This window comes from Pseudophryne corroboree, chromosome 4 (assembly GCF_028390025.1).
Source record: "Pseudophryne corroboree isolate aPseCor3 chromosome 4, aPseCor3.hap2, whole genome shotgun sequence".
Taxonomy (NCBI): Eukaryota; Metazoa; Chordata; class Amphibia; order Anura; family Myobatrachidae; genus Pseudophryne; species Pseudophryne corroboree.
In genome coordinates this window covers 181,661-204,000 of record NC_086447.1, presented here as the reverse complement: position 1 = coordinate 204,000, position 22,340 = coordinate 181,661, and the positions used below count along the sequence as shown (strand labels likewise).

The 22,340-nt window shown below is 48.7% G+C and overlaps 1 protein-coding gene across 1 annotated transcript in view; it reads left to right on the top strand.

The window, feature by feature from the left end:
• Positions 1-22,340, top strand: part of CGREF1 (cell growth regulator with EF-hand domain 1) — a 129,738-nt gene that overhangs the window by 85,967 nt on the left and 21,431 nt on the right. Inside the window, exon 4 of the mRNA XM_063919437.1 lies at positions 20,823-20,893. Coding sequence (XP_063775507.1) covers positions 20,823-20,893 — 71 coding nt within the window. The remainder of the gene's footprint in view (positions 1-20,822; positions 20,894-22,340) is intronic.

The following is a 22,340-nucleotide window of genomic DNA, read 5'->3' as shown; positions in this document are numbered from 1 at the left end:
TAAGGGGCACTGATACTGTGGGCATTATTGTGTGTATAAGCGGCACTGATACTGTCAGCATTATTGTGTGTATAAGAGGCACTGATACTGTGGGCATTATTGTGTGTATAAGCGGCACTGATACTGTGGGCATTATTGTGTGTATAAGAGGCACTGATACTGTGGGCATTATTGTGTGTATAAGAGGCACTGATACTTTGGGCATTATTGTGTGTATAAGCGGCACTGATACTGTGGGCATTATTGTGTGTATAAGAGGCACTGATACTGTGGGCATTATTGTGTGTATAAGCGGCACTGATACTGTGGGCATTATTGTGTGTATAAGCGGCACTGATACTGTGGGCATTATTGTGTGTATAAGGGGCACTGATACTGTGGGCATTATTATGTGTATAAGAGGCACTGATACTGTGGGCATTATTATGTGTATAAGCGGCACTGGTACCGTGGGCATTATTGTGTGTATAAGAGGCACTGATACCGTGGGCATTATTGTGTGTGTATAAGCGGCACTGATACCGTGGGCATTATTGTGTGTATAAGAGGCACTGATACTGTGGGCATTATTGTGTGTATAAGAGGCACTGATACTTTGGGCATTATTGTGTGTATAAGCGGCACTGATACTGTGGGCATTATTGTGTGTATAAGAGGCACTGATACTGTGGGCATTATTGTGTGTATAAGCGGCACTGATACTGTGGGCATTATTGTGTGTATAAGCGGCACTGATACTGTGGGCATTATTGTGTTTATATGCGGCACTGATACTGTGGGCATTATTATGTGTATAAGAGGCACTGATACTGTGGGCATTATTATGTGTATAAGCGGCACTGGTACCGTGGGCATTATTGTGTGTATAAGAGGCACTGATACCGTGGGCATTATTGTGTGTGTATAAGCGGCACTGATACCGTGGGCATTATTGTGTGTATAAGCAGCACTGATACCATGGGCATTATTGTGTGTATAAGAGGCACTGATACCGTGGGCATTATTGTGTGTATAAGCGGCACTGATACCGTGGGCATTATTGTGTGTATAAGGGGCACTGATACCGTGGGCATTATTGTGTGTATAAGAGGCACTGATACTGTGGGCATTATTATGTGTATAAGAGGCACTGATACTGTGGGCATTATTGTGTGTATAAGAGGCACTGATACTGTGGGCATTATTGTGTGTATAAGAGGCACTGATACTGTGGGCATTAGTGTGTGTATAAGCGCCACTGATACTGTGGGCATTATTGTGTGTATAAGCGCCACTGATACTGTGGGCATTATTATGTGTATAAGAGGCACTGATACTGTGGGCATTATTGTGTGTATAAGAGGCACTGATACTGTGGGCATTAGTGTGTGTATAAGCGGCACTGATACTGTGGGCATTATTGTGTGTATAAGGGGCACTGATACCGTGGGCATTATTGTGTGTATAAGAGGCACTGATACTGTGGGCATTATTATGTGTATAAGAGGCACTGATACTGTGGGCATTATTGTGTGTATAAGAGGCACTGATACTGTGGGCATTAGTGTGTGTATAAGCGGCACTGATACTGTGGGCATTAGTGTGTGTATAAGGGGCACTGATACTGTGGGCATTACTGTGTTTATATGCGGCACTGATACCGTGGCCATTATTGTGTATAATCCGCACTGATACTGTGGGCATTATTGTGTGTATAAGCGGCACTGATACTGTGGGCATTATTGTGTGTATAAGCGGCACTGATACTGTGGGCATTATTGTGTGTATAATCCGCACTGATACTGTGGGCATTATTGTGTGTAAAAGCCGCACTGATACTGTGGGCATTATTGTGTATATAAGCGGCACTGATACTGTGGACATTAGTGTGTGTATAAGGGGCACTGATACTGTGGGCATTATTGTGTGTATAAGCGACACTGATACTGTGGACATTAGTGTGTGTATAAGGGGCACTGATACTGTGGACATTAGTGTGTGTATAAGGGGCACTGATACTGTGGACATTAGTGTGTGTATAAGGGGCACTGATACTGTGGGCATTAGTGTGTGTATAAGGGGCACTGATACTGTGGACATTAGTGTGTGTTTAAGGGGCACTGATACTGTGGGCATTATTGTGTGTATAAGGGGCACTGATACTGTGGGCATTATTGTGTTTATATGCGGCACTGATACTGTGGCCATTATTGTGTGCATAAGCCGCACTGATACTGTGGGCATTATTGTGTGTATAAGAGGCACTGATACTGTGGGCATTAGTGTGTGTATAAGAGGCACTGATACTGTGGGCATTATTGTGTGTATAAGCCGCACAGATACTGTGGGCATTATTGTGTGTATAAGCGCCACTGATACTGTGGGCATTATTGTGTGTATAAGGGGCACTGATACTGTGGGCATTATTGTGTTTATATGCGGCACTGATACTGTGGCCATTATTGTGTGTATAAGCTGCACTGATACTGTGGGCATTATTGTGTGTATAAGCCGCACTGATACTGTGGGCATTATTGTGTTTATATGCGGCACTGATACTGTGGCCATTATTGTGTGTATAAGCTGCACTGATACTGTGGGCATTATTGTGTGTATAAGCCGCACTGATACTGTGGACATTATTGTGTTTATATGCGGCACTGATACTGTGGCCATTATTGTGTGTGTATAAGAGGCACTGATACTGTGGGCATTATTGTGTGTATAAGGGGCACTGATACTGTGGGCATTATTGTGTTTATATGCGGCACTGATACTGTGGGCATTATTGTGTGTATAAGGGGCACTGATACTGTGGGCATTATTGTGTTTATATGCGGCACTGATACTGTGGCCATTATTGTGTGTATAAGAGGCACTGATACTGTAGGCATTATTGTGTGTATAAGCCGCACTGATACTGTGGGCATTATTGTGTGTATAAGCCGCACTGATACTGTGGGCATTATTGTGTGTATAAGCCGCACTGATACTGTGGGCATTATTGTGTGTATAAGGGGCACTGATACTGTGGGCATTACTGTGTTTATATGCGGCACTGATACGTGGCCATTATTGTGTGTATAAGCCGCACTGATACTGTGGGCATTATTGTGTGTATAAGCCGCATTGATACTGTGGACATTATTGTGTATATAAGAGGCACTGATACTGTGGGCATTAGTGTGTTTATAAGAGGCACTGATACTGTGGGCATTATTGTGTGTATAAGCCGCACTGATACTGTGGGCATTATTATGTGTATAAGAGGCACTGATACTGTGGGCATTAGTGTGTTTATAAGAGGCACTGATACTGTGGGCATTATTGTGTGTATAAGCGGCACTGATACTGTGGGCATTATTGTGTGTATAAGAGGCACTGATACTGTGCGCATTATTGTGTGTATAAGAGGCACTGATACTGTGGACATTAGTGTGTGTATAAGGGGCACTGATACTGTGGGCATTATTGTGTGTATAAGCGGCTCTGATAGTGTGGACATTATTGTGTGTATAAGAGGCACTGATACTGTGGACATTAGTGTGTGTATAAGGGGCACTGATACTGTGGGCATTATTGTGTGTATAAGCGGCACTGATACTGTGGACATTATTGTGTGTATAAGGGGCACTGATACTGTGGGCATTATTGTGTGTATAAGCCGCACTGATACTGTGGGCATTATTGTGTGTATAAGAGGCACTGATACTGTGCGCATTATTGTGTGTATAAGAGGCACTGATACTGTGGACATTAGTGTGTGTATAAGGGGCACTGATACTGTGGGCATTATTGTGTGTATAAGCGGCACTGATACTGTGGGCATTATTGTGTGTATAAGGGGCACTGATACTGTGGGCATTATTGTGTTTATATGCGGCACTGATACTGTGGCCATTATTGTGTGTATAAGCCGCACTGATACTGTGGGCATTATTGTGTGTATAAGCCGCACTGATACTGTGGACATTATTGTGTTTATATGCGGCACTGATACTGTGGCCATTATTGTGTGTGTATAAGAGGCACTGATACTGTGGCCATTATTGTGTGTGTATAAGAGGCACTGATACTGTGGGCATTATTGTGTGTATAAGCCGCAATGATACTGTGGGCATTATTGTGTGTATAAGCCGCACTGATACTGTGGGCATTATTGTGTGTATAAGCCGCACTGATACTGTGGGCATTATTGTGTGTATAAGCCGCAATGATACTGTGGGCATTATTGTGTGTATAAGCCGCACTGATACTGTGGCCATTATTGTGTGTATAAGCCGCACTGATACTCTGGGCATTATTGTGTATATAAGCGGCACTGATACTGTGGACATTATTGTGTTTATATGCGGCACTGATACTGTGGCCATTATTGTGTGTGTATAAGAGGCACTGATACTGTGGGCATTATTGTGTGTATAAGCCGCACTGATACTGTGGGCATTATTGTGTGTATAAGCCGCACTGATACTGTGGGCATTATTGTGTTTATAAGCGGCACTGATACTGTGGGCATTATTGTGTATATAAGCGGCACTGATACTGTGGGCATTATTGTGTATATAAGCGGCACTGATACTGTGGGCATTATTGTGTATAAGAGGCGCTGATACTGTGGGCATTATTGTGTATAAGAGGCGCTGATACTGTGGGCATTATTGTGTGTATAAGCGGCACTGATACTGTGGGCATTATTATGTGTATAAGCGGCACTGATACTATGGGTATTATTGTGTATATAAGCGGCACTGATACTGTGGGCATTATTGTGTATATAAGCGGCACTGCTATTATGGGATTTGTGTATATGGGGCTCTACGGTGTAGCATAACGTGAATATGGGGCAGTACTGTGTGACGTAATATGAAATAGGGGCATTACGTGTGTTGTAATCTGAATTGGGGTTACTAATGTGTGGCCACGCCCCTTCCTAGTGACCCTTTTTTGCAGCATGCGCCTTCGGCGCGCACTGTTACTTTACACAGTATGGGGGTAAGGGCACAAATATGTATTTCCGCTAACTCTCCAGGTTCACTGTAAACCCTGCATAAGGGGCACAACTGTGTGTCGTAAAGTGACTAAGGGACACTACTATATGGTATAATATGAATCAGGAACACTGCGTGCGGTGTAATGTGAATAACATTGTGCTACTGTGTGATGTTATAAGAATTGGGGGTACAATTGTGTGGGCACGCCAATTCCTTGTGAGACCACACGTGCCTTCGGTGTGTGCTGTCCCTTTATTAAGTATTGAAGAGAAGGCGCATATACAAATTAAATGCAGCATAAGTGCACCCCATTAATTGTACAGTTTGCTTAGCTTACCAAGCTGGCCTTACACACAAGATGTGAACACTTGGCAAAGGCAGTGCTGCACGTATGGTGGTACGGGGCAGTACTGCGTACCGGTTAGAAATTGGTAGCCGACCACCTTGCAGCCACTGTGTCCGAGGGGAGGAGAGTGCGGCATGTGTCTCTCCTGCCCCTCTCCTGCCCAGTCAGTCCTGTCTCCGGCGGTGGTTGCGTGTATCACAATCAGGCACTGGTTTGTGAGCCAAACAGAACCCGCAGCCCGGCAGCCAATCAGGAGCCGCCACTGCTGGACTTTGAGATCTGATTGGCTCACAAACTGGTGCCTGATTTGAGATACACACCGAAGACCGGAATGAGGGCAGGAGAGACGCATGCTGCGCTCTCCTCTACTCAGACACAGTGACAGTAGAGCTGGCCACAGGCAGCAGCAGCCCCTCCCAGGGGAGAAAACTCCCTGTATATGGACATTAATCAGAGCACTGAATTTGCTGCTATAACTAACCCTGGAGCCACGGAAATATTGGCAGATGACCAGCCAGAGGCAGTGGGGACCCGCTGTTCTAATGGTGCTCCAAGGCAATCAGATGTGCAAGCAGACAACCCCAAACTGAATGAGGGTGCTCCCTCGAGTGAATCAACTCCAGGTAGAGTGGCGGCAGAAGCTGCGTGCTCGACAATCAGTGAAGCAGGGGTGTCCCGACCATTAAATGCTGGGGAAAATGATTCAGTATCCCCAGGAGGGACTGAGGATGAAGAGGAGACAGAGGAGACATACCAGCATTACAGTATAAAAGAACTGCAACATGAAGCCCAGCAACTTAACCAAAGAATAGCCACACAAAAAAAGAGAAACAAGTGCTACAAATGGGAGAGACCAGTTCTGAGGAGATCCTGTCACTGGCTTCCGCATGGAAAGGGTTAAAGCACGCTGTCAGGGAAATGTCATAATTTCTCCTGTGATCTGACCTAAGGGTTGTGTATTGTCAAAAATATAAATTATTTGTGGTCTGGGACCATGACATGACTTAGCTCTGTTCTGTAACAAGTTGTAAAAGTGGATTGCATTTCTACATCAAAAGCATGTGTTCAAAGCAGATATTGACAAGCTCTGAACATTGAGGTCTGATAAGCCCAAATAGTTTATATCAACAGGAGGGCTCTGTAAACAGTCCAGGGAAGTGTGACAAATGTCCCTGCCTGAAAGGAATGTCCAGAAATCTGATTTCCTGACTAGTCAAGAAACCTGACCTCTTGAAACGTAAAAAATAAATCTGGTTTCTCACTGCCCAGGTACACAGCATTGAAAGAGTTAAGGAAAGGGTGGGGGCTGCAGCTGTGAGGGGGCTATATCTGCCCCTCTCACACATACTGTGTTGTTCATTCTGATGGAAGTGGCTGCTAATGCCTGAATGGATGGCTACTTTATTGTAAAGCCTCCTCACATAGAACGTAAGAGTAACTAGGTTCTGATTTTCTTTATTCCCTTTTGTTGATTTGAAATTGTATCCTAATCTAAATAGTTCTCATAATCTTTGTAAAGGTGTGTACACACAGTGAGATTCTGTCTATGTTCGATTTTCACTTTGCGATTTACCCTGAACTCCCCGGAGCCCAGCACCACCGATTTTGACTAACTTTTCTTGCGATTTTGGCTTATGTGCGATTTTGGCTCTCTCATTATAATAGTGGGATGACATTACAGGGTTGGGGGGAGTGTCTTTTTCGACTGGCAGCCATTTTAAACCAGTGCATTTCTGCTCTGTGGCTGTGCACTGTCTGGTTTTTCTATTTTTATTTTACAGGTACCCCATGGATTCTACATGGACAAGAGGACCGAGGGGCTGCGTGGGACACTAGGTAAGTATGTGTGAGTGTGTAAGTGTGTGTTAATAAACTTTTTAACTTCACGGTGTGTGTGTGTTTTTGTGTTTTTTGGGGTATTTATTTTGGTGTGGAACTAGAGGTACCAGCGGGCCCTTTAATTCTCTGCATGCTGGTCCTCCAAGTACCAGCATGCGAGGGAGGCTTGTTGGGACTTGTAGTTCCACAGCAAAAGACAATATTCTTTTTGTACACATTTTTTGGCTATCAGCCCGACACCCACCGCCCAGGGGTGCTGGAGACAGCCTCGGGCTTCACCCCTGACCCTTGGGTGCCTGTAGGGGGGGACCCCTTTATTTAAGGGGTCACCACTCCCACAGGGAACCCTGGCCAGGGGTGATTAGTTGGGGTGTGTGATGCTTTTGCCGCAGGGACCTGTATAACAGTGTCCCCTGGCTGTGGCATCAGTGGAGCCCGGTGCTGGTTTCAAAAATACGGGGGACCCCTACTTCTTTTGTCCCCCATATTTTCGGAACCAGGACTAATCCATGAGCCCGGTGCTGGTTGCTTAAATATGGAGAACCTCGGGCAATTTTTCCACCCGTATTTTTGCAACCAGGACCGGGTCAAAGAGCCCAGGGCTAGTTATGCTTTTGGGGGGGACCTGCACATCGTTTTTAAAAAAAACTTTTAACACTTCAACCTTTTCACTCAGAAGCGTGCACGGATCTCACTGATCTGCGCATGCTTCTGACTAAGGGCCTAATTCAGATCTGATCGCTTGCTAGTGTTTTTTGCACCGCTGCGATCAGGTCAGAGCTGCGCATATGTATGCACCGCAATGAGCAGACACGTTGTACAGGTACAAAGTGGATCGCCGCTCAGCGATGGGTTTGTGCGAAGAATCCATTCGCACGGGCCAATGCACGGTGATTGACAGGAAGAAGGCGTTTGTGGGTGTCAACTGACCGGTTTCTGGGAGTGGCTGGAAAAACGCAGGCGTGTCCAAGCGTTTGCAGGGAGGGTTCCTGACGTCAATTCCAGTCCTGGACAGGCTGATGTGATTCCTGGGCTACTCAGAGACTGCACAAGATCTGTTTGTACAGCTCTGCTACACATGCGATCGCACACTTGCACAGCGAAAATACACTCCCCTATGGGTGGCGACTAGGCGAGGCAGGACTGCAAAAAAACCCTAGTGAGAGATCAGGTCTGAATTAGGCTCCAAGTAATAAAAACATGACCCAAAAGAAGACCCTTAAAAAATCACGCCCTATTGCATCTAGGCCGTGAATTGGCAAATTTGCGATTTTCGCCAGTATCCCCCCCCCCTCCGTCACAGGAACACTCAGCACCCATCCCCCACCTAAAAACGCTATCGGGCATGTTTGCGAACACTGCCAATAACACATTATAACCCACATTACATTTTTAAAAAACACGCCACACAATTTGTTCAGAAACCTTTATAAACAAAAAAGGAAATATGTAAAAAAACTGTACAACGCCAATTCTGGTCAGGATTCATACATTGTGCCGTGAGAACGAGTGCCTTACAGTGACTATGACAACGGAACAGGAATCAGGCATTTCCCAGTACAGAAGAGGCAAACACAGTGCGATTTTGCCTTGGGTGAAGAACAGCAAATTTCCAAACAGTCTTAAAGGAACACAAGAAGTGCAGTGATCACAACGATCCGTAGTCCGGGACAGTGAGGTCACAAAACCGACGCTGCAGTACTAATAACCTCATAAAGTTCACTTGGAGCAAGAGCGTAGGATAAGGTCACCAGCAGATTTTTCCAACAGAACTAAAAAACTGGTACAAAATAACTAATCCTAAATAAAATAGCGTGGGTCGCCCAGCACAGAGGACTGCGTACTCGGCATGTCTGAGTACATGCTACTGGACGAGGTGCTAGATTGTTGGGAGGGGCTGGGCTGTGTGGCTCCCGGCGGAAAAAAGACGTTTGTGGAGGAGGGTTTACCGGCGCATGCTCCATGGGGGTGGTATGGGAAGGTGGGATGGGGCAAATTTGGGAGACTAACCGTTTCTGGATCATCTTTTGATCCTCCATCATCAACTGCATCTCCGCTAGAATATAATTGCAGAATTGTTGATCCACATCCGGGGGCCTATGCAGAACCTCCTCGGCGCGTTGGAAAAACTGCTGGGAGCCAGAGGGGTTGCTATAGGGGACAGAAGTGGTCCTCCTCACTGTGCGCCTTGATCTTGGTGGACACGGCTGTGGGGTTGCCACCGGCTCCACTACCGGCTCCTCCACTTCTGCCCCTTGGCCTGTGGTAGGCTCCACCTCCAGCTCCGGGGTAGGTTCCTGCAATATAAAAAAAAACAAAAATGAGGTCTATGTAAAAATTTGTGGGTGGCATACACAACAAATGTGTGTGTACTTACCAGATCCAGACTCTCCTGGGGCTCCTCGTCTACAAGAACTGGAGACTCTGGATCCAGAGCATCCTGTGACCTTACCCGCAGCTCTTGCTCCATAATGAACTTCATTTGGTCATAGTACCACAGCGTCGGCTTATAGACCTCATCAATCCCGGCTCCGGGTCGCTGCGATTCCTGCACCTTCTTGTGTTCCTTAACAAAGACTGTTTGGAAATTGGCTATTTTCTTCTTCACCCAAGTCACATCGGCAGCAGAGCTTCTGCCTCTACAGTACTGGATGAGCTGCTGATGTGCCCCATTTCTCTTTGTTCTGTTGGCATAGTCCGGGCTTTTGACACGCCACAGGCACTCGTTCTCATTATTATTATTATTATTACATTTTATTTATAAGGCGCCACAAGTGTTTCGCAGCGCCGTACAAAGGACAGTACAGGGGACAAAACATTGCATTACAGTAAATAAATTACAGAAATAGAGTACAGGTAACAGAGCACCACACATTCTCAAGACATAATACAGCTAAGATGTAAGTATCGAGGGAGTGATCATCGTACTACTAGAGGCTGGTGGCCATAGATGGAGATGAGCCTTTACTAGCAGGTAGGAGAGAGCTGCGAGTGAAATGTGTCGAGACGAGGGGTTAGATAACAAGAGGAAAGAGGGCCCTGCTCTGAAGAGCTAACAATCTAGTGGGGAGGGGCGACAGACAGATGACAAGAGGTGCAGGCAAGTGGGAGGTAGTCTGATGGCAGTATGCAAGCAAAGCTGAGATGTTCCCGGCATGAGGCAGGGGGGTGGAGGCGCGGCTTCAGCACTGGGTTATGCATCGGGAGGGTATGCTTTGATGAATAGGTGGGTTTTTAGTGCCCGTTTGAAGCTTTGCAAGGTCGGGGAGAGTCTAATGGAGCGGGGGAGTGCGTTCCACTGAAGGGGTGCAGCACGGGCAAAATCCTGAACTCGTGCATGGGAAGCAGTGACCAGGGCGGTGGAGAGGCGACGGTCATTGGTCAACCGTAGGGTGCGGGAGGGAGTATGAAGGGAGAGGAGGTTGGAGATGTAGGGAGCAGTGAAATTAGAGATGGCCTTGTATGTGAGGGTGAGGAGTTTGAAGAGGATTCTGTAGGGGAATGGGAGCCAGTGTAGATTTTGTCGAAGGGGAGTGGCAGATGTGGTGCGGCGGGAGAGGAAGATAAGCCTAGCTGCGGAGTTCAGGACAGATTGGAGGGGAGCAAGATGGGAGCAAGTGAGGCCAGTGAGGAGAACATGGCAGTAGTCAAGTCGTGAGATGACCAGTGAGTGGATGATGAGTTTAGTTGCACTCAGGGAGAGATATGGCCTGATACGAGCAATGTTGCGTAGCTGGAAACGACAGGATTGTGCCAGAGCTTGGATGTGGGGTGCATAGGAGAGGGAGGAGTCAAGAGTGACACCCAAGCAGCGGAGTTGGGGAACGGGGGAGATGGTGGTGTTGTCAACAATGATAGAGATATTGGTCGGGGGTGTTGCTCTGGATGGGGGTAAGATGATGAGTTCAGTTTTGTCCATGTTGAGCTTCAGAGAGCGCTCAGACATCCAGGAGGAGATTGCGGAGAGGCAGCTGGAAACCTGGGAGAGGACAGAGGGGGACAGATCAGGAGAGGAGAGGTAGAGTTGTGCGTCATCAGCATAGAGGTGTACATGGAGGGAAGAGGTGTACATGGAGAACAGAAGGGGTCCAAGGACAGAACCCTGAGGAAGGACACCAACAGGAAGGATGGAAGGGTGTGAGGTGGTGCTGGAAGCAGACACAGAAAAGGAGCGGTTAGTGAGGTAAGAAGAAAACCAGTCTAGGACACTGCTAGAGAGGCCAGCGTTTTGGAGTGTGTGGAGGAGGAGAGGATGATCTACGGTGTCAAAGGCAGCAGAGAGGTCCAGAAGGATGAGCAGAGAGAAGTGCCCCTTGGATTTGGCCGAAAGCAGGTCATTGGTGACCTTCACCAGGGCAGTCTCAGTTGAGCGGAGTGGGCGAAAGCCAGATTGTAGTGGATCGAGGATGGAGGTGTCAGAGAGGTGGCTTGTGAGACGGCTGTAGACCAGTCGTTCAAGTAATTTGGAGGCGAAAGGGAGAAGAGAGATGGGGCGGTAGTTAGTGGGTGATGAGGGGTCGAGGTTGGGTTTTTTGAGAATAGGTGAGACCAGAGCATGTTTGAATGGCGAGGGGAAGATGCCGGTAGAGAGAGACAGGTTAAAGAGGTGAGCAAGGTGGGAGCAGGCAGTGGGGGAGAGGGTGCGAAGAAGACGGGAGGGAAGGGGGTCCAGGGGGCAGGTGGAGGGGGGGGGGGGGAGGATAAGATGAGGGATGGACTTCCTTTTCTGAAGTGGGACGGAAGGAGGACAGGATGGGATAGATGGAGGGGATGGATAGAGGGGGCAGGGGGGTAGCAGAGGGGTGACGGCGGGAGATGTCATGTTGGATGTCCTCAATTTTGGAGATGAAGAAGGAGGTAAAGTCAGTGGCAGTGAGGGAGGATGGGAGGGGAGGAGGCGAAGGAGAGTGTTGAAAGTTTCAAAGAGACGGCGTGGACTGGAGGACTCAGAATGAGTACTTGGAAAAAGGATTGCTTGGCGAGGGAAAGAGCAGAGCTGTAGGAGGAGAGAATAAACTTGAAATGGAAGAAGTCCGGCAGAGAGTGAGATTTCCTCCAGGAGCGTTCAGCGGAGTGTGAGCATTTTTGTAAGAAACGTGTTAGTTTGGTGTGCCAGGGTTGGGGTTTGGAGCGGCGGAGGGGGACAGAGGAGAGGGGGGCCACAGAGTCGAGAGCAGCGGTTAGGGAAGAGTTATAGAAGGAGAGATCGATGAACCCTGACCAGAATTGGCGGTGCTCGTCAGTTGTCATGTCTGGTTGAAAATAAAATAACACAATTAACCTACAAAATACAAACGTCACATACAAATAGCCTAAAAATACTATTAATTCATATTAAACAACATTATCACATTAAAAAACTACGCAGCACCCCAAAAATGAAGCCCTTAATGCGTCTTCCCCCATGGTCCCCCCAAACATTGGTAGTGTATAGCAGCCATGTGGACACATGAAGCCCCCCCTGCCCCCCCAAAAGACATTAGTGCATGACACATTACGTCGCACCTCACAAATGCCCAAAACCCCATTTTACACAATAATGTGGCCTGACGCTTTACTCTGCACTCATCATGGCCCCCCATAAGCCCCCCTCTAGAGGTAGTGTTAATTAGGGCCATAGGGCATCCACATTGTCCCTCCTGTCCCCATGTGCCTCCCAGTGGTGCAAGTAATAAAAATGTCTTAGTGGTACTGCGCGCCAAAAAAGGGTGTGGCCAAATGCCACATGGGGCATAGCCATTTAAAATGGGGGTGTGATACACATATGGGGGGACCAGATACACATTGCCCCCACTGTGCCAGATATACACTGCCCCCTACTGTGCCAGATACACACTGCCCCCCCACTGTGCCAGATACACACTGCCCCCCCCCCACTGTGCCAGATACACACTGCCCCCACTGTGCCAGATACACACTGCCCCCACTGTGCCAGAAACGCACTGCACCCACTGTGCCAGAAACACATTGCTCCTCCCAGTGCCAGAAACGCATTGGCCCCCCCCACCCAGTGCCAGAAACTGTCACAGTGCGGGCGCTTACCGCCGCGGGTCCCGGAATACATCCTCTGGCGGCGCGACTGGTCTCGGTGCTGGGTGGCTGCATGGGGATGCGGCACGGACAATGGCGAAAGTGACGCGGCTCGGGAGGCAGGAGAGGAGACCTAGTGGCATGCTGCATGTCTGTGTGTCTGCAGTATAGGGGCGGCCATATTGGAGACCAAGTGCAGCACCAATGAGCTTGATGGGTGAGTGTCAGCCAATCCTGGTTCCTTGCTGCCTATAAATAGGTTGGGTATATTGCATTCTGAGCCAGTGCTTTGTTGTAGTTAGTCTAGCTCTGTGCTTCCACAGATTGTTCTGTGCTTTTCCAGGTATTCTGGCCCCTTCATTGCTCTCCAAGTAGTCGGCGACTCTCACTGCGTTGTGTCCATCAGCTCCCCCAGAACGCAGTCATGGTTAACTGCTCTCCCGCCGGCACCTTCTGGAATCTCCAAAGTCCCGTGGTGGTTTGCTAGCCTCTGCTGGTGTCTCTCAGTCACGTTGTCGCAGCATCACAGCATCCAGCAACCAATGTTCACAGTTCTTCAGTATGGTCTTCACATCATTCAGCAACAAATCTTCACAGTTCCTCAGCCACGTCTTTGCAGCATCCAGTAACACATTTTCGCGGTTTCTCAGTCACGTCTTCGCAGCATCCAGCAACTAATCTACACAGTTCTTCAGTCTCGTCTTCACATCACCCAGCAAACAAATCTTCACATTTCCTCAGCCACGTCTTCGCAGCATCCAGTAACATCTTCACAATTCTTCAGTCACATCTTCATATCATCCAAAAGCATATTCTTCATAGTTCTTCAGACATGACTTCGTATCATTCCGTGGAGTTCCTCAGTCTTCAAGAGTCCAGTGACTTTCCTTCGTTACAGTTTGCCAACCTTGAATTGGTTACAGACTTTTCCTCTGCTTCTTTCAGATCTGTTGCTGTTAATAAATATATGAAAAGGAATTATCTTCGTCCTCCTCGTTTCCAGCACTCAGGGGCATCTGCTTCTTCACTTTGTCTGAGTCCAACGGATTCACAAAAACCATGCATCCTGACCGTAAGCACTGGCCACATGGATCCGTCTGGAGACCAAGCCTCAGGAGGCGGTGCTACGGCCAATATCCTCTGCTGTCAGGATAATCAGGAGTCCACACAAGCGCAAATAGTTCAATTCATGCAAACCATGGCCCTCATTCCGAGTTGATCGGTCGACGGTCGCAAGGCGAATTTAGCAGAGTTACACACGCTTAGTCTACGCCTACTGGGAGTGTATCTTAGCATCTTAAAAGTGCGAACGAAGTTTACGCAATATTGCGAACAAAAAAAACTTAGCAGTTTTAGAGTAGCTCCAGACTTACTCTGCCTGTGCGATCAGTTCAGTGCTTGTCGTTCCTGGTTTGACGTCACAAACACTCCCAGCGTTCGCCCAGACACTCCCCCGTTTCTCCGGCCACTCCTGCGTTTTTTCCGGAAACGGTAGCGTTTTCAGCCACACGCCCATAAAACGCCGTGTTTCCGCCCAGTAACACCCATTTCCTGTCAATCACACTACGTTCGCCGGTGCGAACAAAAAGCCGTGAGTAAAAATCCTTTCTTCATAGCAGAATTACTTAGCGCAGTCGCAGTGCGAACAATGCGCATGCGCTCTAAGCTGATTTTCACTGCGATGCGAAAAAAAAGAACGAGCGAACGACTCGGAATGAGGGCCCATGTCTGATCACTTGGATGCTCTTCATGCTGCCATTAGGACAATACAGGTCCCAGCTCCAGTAGTCTCCTCTCCTACAGTGGTTGATCCGGGAACTGCTCCGGTTCCCAACTGCAGCTACCCTCACCTAGCAAGTTTGATGGAACTCTGAAGCTCTGCAGGGGAATCCTCAATCAATGTAAAATCCAGTTCAAGCTCCAGTCTGCTGGTTTTCCGTCTGCCCGTACAAAGATTACATTATCTCTCTCCTGACTGGCCCAGCTTTGGAAGGGGTATCCCCACTGTGGGAGAAAGGTGATCCCATTCTTTCCAAATATTCCAAATTTGTTTCAACATTCCGTAACATCTTCGATGAGCCGGGTATAACAACCTCAGCATCCCCGGAAATACTCCATCTTCGGCAAGGTTCGTGTTCTGTCAGCCAATATGTAATCCAATTTCGTGCTTTGTCCTCTGAACTACATTGGAATGAGGATGCCATACTTGCTGCATTCTGGAAAGGGTTCTCTGACAAGATTAAAGACGATTTGACTGTCCGGGATGTGCCATTGGCCTGGACGAACTGATTTCCATTTGTAACAAACTCGATTTACGGTATAGAGAATGCTGTTTGGAAAAATCCAAGTTCCAGCGACCTAGTCTTTGTTTTTGTTCTAGACCTCGGCAAGATTCCACTCCGTCACAACCCCCTTTGACAACTGTAGAGCCAATGCACATTGGTCTCTCTCGGCTTACAGAGGAGGAATGTACTCGTCGCCGACAGGGGAACCTCTGTATGTACTGCAGATCCTCCGATCACTTCGTCAAATCTTGTAAACTCCGTCCGGAAAACTCCCGCTCCTAGCTTACTTTAGAGAGGTGAAGCTAGGAGTTACTCTTGAATCATGTTCCAGGAAGGAGCCAACTTTGCCCATTTGTTTAGAAGTCCCGTCGTCTGCAGTCATTATTGCTGCTCTACTTGATTCTGGTGCAGCCAAGAACTTCATTACTTCAACTTTCGTAAAACAGTCACAAGTTGTAACGCTTTTGGAAAAAGCAGTTTCCGTTACGGCGGTGGATGGCTCGAATTCCCGAAGGCATAATCACTCATTGTACTGTACCTCTCAAGATGAAAGTGGGTTCGCTAGAATTGGATCACAGAAGTGTGTTGAGCTGTTTATAACCCATTCTATTCAATAAACCACTGTTGGTTTCTCATCAACCACCATGACTGAGTGATTTTGAACCCAGTATCCTCACAGTATGTGTAATGCCTGCAGCCGCCCGGGAAGCAGGGAAGGCGTAATATGTGCAGCCGCCCGGGAAGCAGGGAATGTGTAATGCCTTCAGCCGCCCAGGAAGCAGAGAAGGCGTAATATGCGCAGCCGCCCGGGATGCACGGTATGTGTAATGCCTGCAGCCGCCCGGGAAGCAGGGAAGGCGTTATATGTGCAGCCGCCCAGGAAGCAGGGAATGTGTAATGCCTGCAGCTGCAGAGGAAGCAGGAAATGTGTAATGCTTGCAGCCGCCCAGGAAGCAGGGAATGTGTAATGCCCGCAGCCGCCCAGGAAGCAGGGAATGTGTAATGCCCGCAGCCGCCCAGGAAGCAGGGAATGTGTAATGCCCACGGCCGCCCAGGAAGCAGGGAATGTGTAATGCCCGCAGCCGCCCAGGAAGCAGGGAATGTGTAATGCCCGCAGCCGCCCAGGAAGCAGGGAATGTGTAATATGTGCAGCCGCCCAGGAAGCAGGGAATGTGTAATGCCCGCAGCCGCCCAGGAAGCAGGGAATGTGTAATATGTGCAGCCGCCCAGGAAGCAGGGAATGTGTAATGCCCGCAGCCGCCCAGGAAGCAGGGAATGTGTAATGCCCGCAGCCGCCCAGGAAGCAGGGAATGTGTAATGCCTGCAGCCACCCAGGAAGCAGGGAATGTGTAATGCCCGCAGCAGCCCAGGAAGCAGGGAATGTGTAATGCCTGCAGCTGCACAGGAAGCAGGGAATGTGTAATATCTGCAGCTGCCCAGGAAGCAGGGAATGTGTAATATCTGCAGCTGCCCAGGAAGCAGGGAATGTGTAATGCCTGCAGCCGCCCGGGAAGCAGGGAATGTGTAATATCTGCAGCTGCCCAGGAAGCAGGGAATGCGTAATGTCTGCAGCCGCCCAGGAGGCAGGGAATGTGTAATGCCCGCAGCCGCCCAGGAAGCAGGGAATGTGTAATGCCTGCAGCCGCCCAGGAAGCAGGGAATGTGGAATGCCTGCAGCCGCACAGGAAGCAGGGAATGTGTAATGCCCGCAGCCGCCCGGGAAGCAGGGAATGTGTAATATGTGCAGCCGCCCAGGAAGCAGGGAATGTGTAATATGTGCAGCCGCCCAGGAAGCAGGGAATGTGTAATATGTGCAGCCGCCCAGGAAGCAGGGAATGTGTAATATGTGCAGCCGCCCAGGAATCAGGGAATGTGTAATGCCTGCAGCCGCCCAGGAAGCAGGGAATGTGGAATGCCTGCAGCCGCACAGGAAGCAGGGAATGTGTAATGCCCGCAGCCGCCCGGGAAGCAGGGAATGTGTAATATGTGCAGCCGCCCAGGAAGCAGGGAATGTGTAATATGTGCAGCCGCCCAGGAAGCAGGGAATGTGTAATATGTGCAGCCGCCCAGGAAGCAGGGAATGTGTAATATGTGCAGCCGCCCAGGAATCAGGGAATGTGTAATGCCTGCAGCCGCCCAGGAAGCAGGTAATGTGTAATGCCCGCAGCCGCCCAGGAAGCAGGGATTGTGTAATATGTGCAGCCGCCCAGGAAGCAGGGAATGTGTAATATGTGCAGCCGCCCAGGAAGCAGGGAATGTGTAATGCCTGCAGCCGCCCAGGAAGCAGGGAATGTGTAATGCCCGCAGCCGCCCAGGAAGCAGGGAATGTGTAATATGTGCAGCCGCCCAGGAAGCAGGGAATGTGTAATGCCTGCAGCCGCCCAGGAAGCAGGGAATGTGTAATGCCCGCAGCCGCCCAGGAAGCAGGGATTGTGTAATATGTGCAGCCGCCCAGGAAGCAGGGAATGTGTAATATGTGCAGCCGCCCAGGAAGCAGGGAATGTGTAATATGTGCAGCCGCCCAGGAAGCAGGGAATGTGTAATGCCCGCAGCCGCCTGGGAAGCAGGGAATGTGTAATATGTGCAGCCGCCCAGGAAGCAGGGAATGTGTAATATGTGCAGCCGCCCAGGAAGCAGGGAATGTGTAATGCCTGCAGCCGCCCAGGAAGCAGGGAATGTGTAATGCCCGCAGCCGCCTGGGAAGCAGGGAATGTGTAATATGTGCAGCCACCCAGGAAGCAGGGAATGTGTAATGCCCGCAGCCGCCCAGGAAGCAGGGAATGTGTAATGCCTGCAGCCGCCCAGGAAGCAGGGAATGTGTAATGCCCGCAGCCGCTCGGGAAGCAGGGAATGTGTAATGCCCGCAGCCGCCCAGGAAGCAGGGAATGTGTAATGCCCGCAGCCGCCCGGGAAGCAGGGAATGTGTAATATGTGCAGCCGCCCAGGAGGCAGGGAATGTGTAATGCCCGCAGCCGCCCAGGAAGCAGGGAATGCGTAATGTCTGCAGCCGCACAGGAAGCAGGGAATGTGTAATGCCCGCAGCCGCCCGGGAAGCAGGGAATATGTAATATGTGCAGCCGCCCAGGAGGCAGGGAATGTGTAATGCCCGCAGCCGCCCAGGAAGCAGGGAATGCGTAATGTCTGCAGCCGCACAGGAAGCAGGGAATGTGTAATGCCTGCAGCCGCCCAGGAAGCAGGGAATGTGTGATGTCTGCAGCTGCACAGGAAGCAGGGAATGTGTAAGGAAAAGGGAAAAAAAAGAAATTCATGGAGACATAGGTGGTCATTCCGCGTTGATTGCTAGCTGCTTTCGTTCACAGCGCAGCGATCAGGAAAAAAACTGGCAGTTCTGCGCATGCGTATACTATTACAATGAACAATGTAGTTTCACACAAGGTCTAGTGAAGCTTTTCAGTCGCACTGCTGACCACAGAGTGATTGACAGGAAGTGGGTGTTTCTGGGTGTCAACTGACCGTTTTCAGGGAGTGAGTAAAAAAACGCAGGCGTGCCAGATAAAAACGCAGGCGTGGCTGTCCGAACGCAGGGCGTGTTCGTGACGTCAACAGGAACTAAACAGTCTGCAGTGATTGCAAGCGCTGAGTAGGTCTGGAGCTACTCTGAAACTGCACAATCTTCTTTTGTAGCCGCGCTGCGATCCTTTCGTTCACACTTCTGCTGAGCTAAGATACACTCCCAGAGGGCGGCGGCCTAGCGTTTGCACGGCTGCTAACAGCAGCTAGCGAGCGAACAACTCGGAATGAGGGCCATAATCAAATATCCTGCAAAAATATTCACGGCAACACGAATTCTGCTAAATCATTCATCTTAATGAGCATTATTCTTTTAATAAATCTGCCGACAGAATGAGTAGGAGATGAGGATGATCCCGGTAGAAAGCCCACAAATGTTTCCACAGAAGCTGAATATTCCAAGAAGTGTTGTGTCCCCTCACGTTGTACATGTTGCTTTGCAGGGTAGAAGAGAGCAACTTGCAGTCCAGCATTAAATAGCAGCTTGCATGTTGGGGAAACTCTCCCCGTTTCATGGCCACTTGGTAGAAGAAGTCCTGAAAAAGCAGCAACTTGCCACCTTGATAGAAGAGGCCTTGAGATTTACTGTATGCATCAAGTAGACAGACTTTATCCATGTAGTGAAGGAACGTGATGATCACCGGATGAGGTCTGCGCTGATCTGCCTGACACTCTGGTCCAATGCCGTGTACTCTTTCACTCAAAAGGGAACCAGCCGTGGGAGAGCAAACCAGTTCCTTAGACATCCCAGTTGAAATAAAGCCCAGGACATCTTTTGGTTAGACAGACTCTGGGAGGCCTGTTAGTCGCAGATATCGCAATGATTACAGTTTTCTGAGTTGCCCAATATTCTTACATGGCGGTAAGAGAGGATCCCGCTGCAGCTAAGTCTTCTTCTACATTAGAATTGCCTTACTCAGTGTCAGATAATGGGCTCCATGTTCTTTAAGCTGGGGCTTAGCTGATTCAGAAGTTTCTTTCAGGCCAGCCAATGTATTATCCAGTCAAGGGGATGCAGGTCTGAAACCTCTTATGCTTTGTCTATAGAGGACGCACTGCATTTAGTTGGATCTAGGACACCTTCCAGGATGTAGCTGTGGTAGTAGTGGATCTTGTTTTCATGGCCTTCACATCAGAGCCTCCCAAGCCACCTCTCTGCTTGCCCTTGTCTTTGTCCATTTCCAGGAATGAGCAGCCCACTTACAAAGCAAGAAGCGGTGCCGGACTGGGTGCACCATGCCCCAACCATGACCAGCAGAGGTGTAGCATGGCAGCAGGCACTTGCAGAGCTGCAGGAACCCAGCTGTAGCCAGGGAACCAGTAGCCAGGTAAAACTTCCCAGGTGTCCATAGGAAGTCAGAGGAGGAATGGCACCGATCAGGAGTGCCCAACCGAGTAACAATATGGCGACCCCGAGCAGTGACACACCAGCGTGTGTGCAGACTCCGTCACAATACTGTGTGTGGTCAGCTGGGGACGGCACCACTCTTACCTACTGTTATCTCCGAGTCCCATTGATGGTGTAGGTGGTCACAAATCTCAGTGTTGACAATTTTGCAGAGGCTTTCAGGTGCTCTGGAATGGAGAGCTCTCTAACATGCGGCCATGCAGCTAGGTCCACCCCCTGAAGTCCCAGTTCTCAGTTTTGATTGATACACTTATTAAATCAACTAATATAAAATTATAACCAAACCAATGTTAAGTGCAATTGTATGATACTGTAATCTTACGTTGATGAGAATTTAATTGATGTAAATGACTCTCTATAGTTCAGTGGTAAATTCTCATGTTCCAGAATATTCTCTTTATGCTCCTCAGCATCTTACAAGCATATTTGAAGGAAAAGGATCCTCTAGAAGAAAATGCTTCAAACATGAAAAGAGAGACAAGTAAGTCTGGGTATAAACTCTCCAGTCCTCATCACTAGCAATCCTCACAGTATAGAGACTCCTCTCCCTTCCTCATCACTAGCAATCCTCACAGTATAGAGGCTCCTCTCCCTTCCTCATCACTAGCAATCCTCACAGTATAGAGACTCCTCTCCTTCCTCATCACTAGGAATCCTCACAGTATAGAGACTCCTCTCCCTTCCTCATCACTAGCAATCCTCACAGTATAGAGACTCCTCTCCCTTCCTCATCACTAGCAATCCTTACAGTATAGAGACTCCTCTCCCTTCCTCATCGCTAGCAATCCTCACAGTATAGAGACTCATCTCCCTTCCTCATCACTAGCAATCCTCACAGTATAGAGACTCCTCTCCCTTCCTCATCGCTAGCAATCCTCACAGTATAGAGACTCCTCTCCTTCCTCATCACTAGGAATCCTCACAGTATAGAGACTCCTCTCCCTTCCTCATCACTAGCAATCCTCACAGTATAGAGACTCCTCTCCCTTCCTCATCACTATGAATCCTCACAGTATAGAGGCTCCTCTCCCTTCCTCATCACTAGTAATCCTCACAGTATAGAGACTCCACTCCCTTCCTCATCACTAGGAATCCTCACAGTATAGAGACTCCTCTCCATTCTTCATCACTAGCAATCCTCACAGTATAGAGACTCCTCTCCCTTCCTCATCACTAGGAATCCTCACAGTATAGAGACTCCTCTCCCTTCCTCATCACTAGCAATCCTTACAGTATAGAGACTCCTCTCCCTTCCTCATCGCTAGCAATCCTCACAGTATAGAGACTCATCTCCCTTCCTCATCACTAGCAATCCTCACAGTATAGAGACTCCTCTCCCTTCCTCATCACTAGCAATCCTCATAGTATAGAGACTCCTCTCCCTTCCTCATCACTAGCAATCCTCACAGTATAGAGACTCCTCTCCCTTCCTCATCACTAGCAATCCTCACAGTATAGAGACACCTCTCCCTTCCTCATCACTAGGAATCCTCACAGTATAGAGACTCCTCTCCTTCCTCATCACTAGGAATCCTCACAGTATAGAGACTCCTCTCCCTTCCTCATCACTAGCAATCCTCACAGTATAGAGACTCCTCTCCCTTCCTCATCACTATGAATCCTCACAGTATAGAGGCTCCTCTCCCTTCCTCATCACTAGCAATCCTCACAGTATAGAGACTCCTCTCCCTTCCTCATCACTAGGAATCCTCACAGTATAGAGACTCCTCTCCCTTCCTCATCACCAGCAATCCTCACAGTATAGAGACTCCTCTCCCTTCCTCATCACTAGCAATCCTCACAGTATAGAGACACCTCTCCCTTCCTCATCACTAGCAATCCTCACAGTATAGAGACTCCTCTCCTTCCTCATCACCAGCAATCCTCACAGTATAGAGACTCCTCTCCCTTCCTCATCACTAGCAATC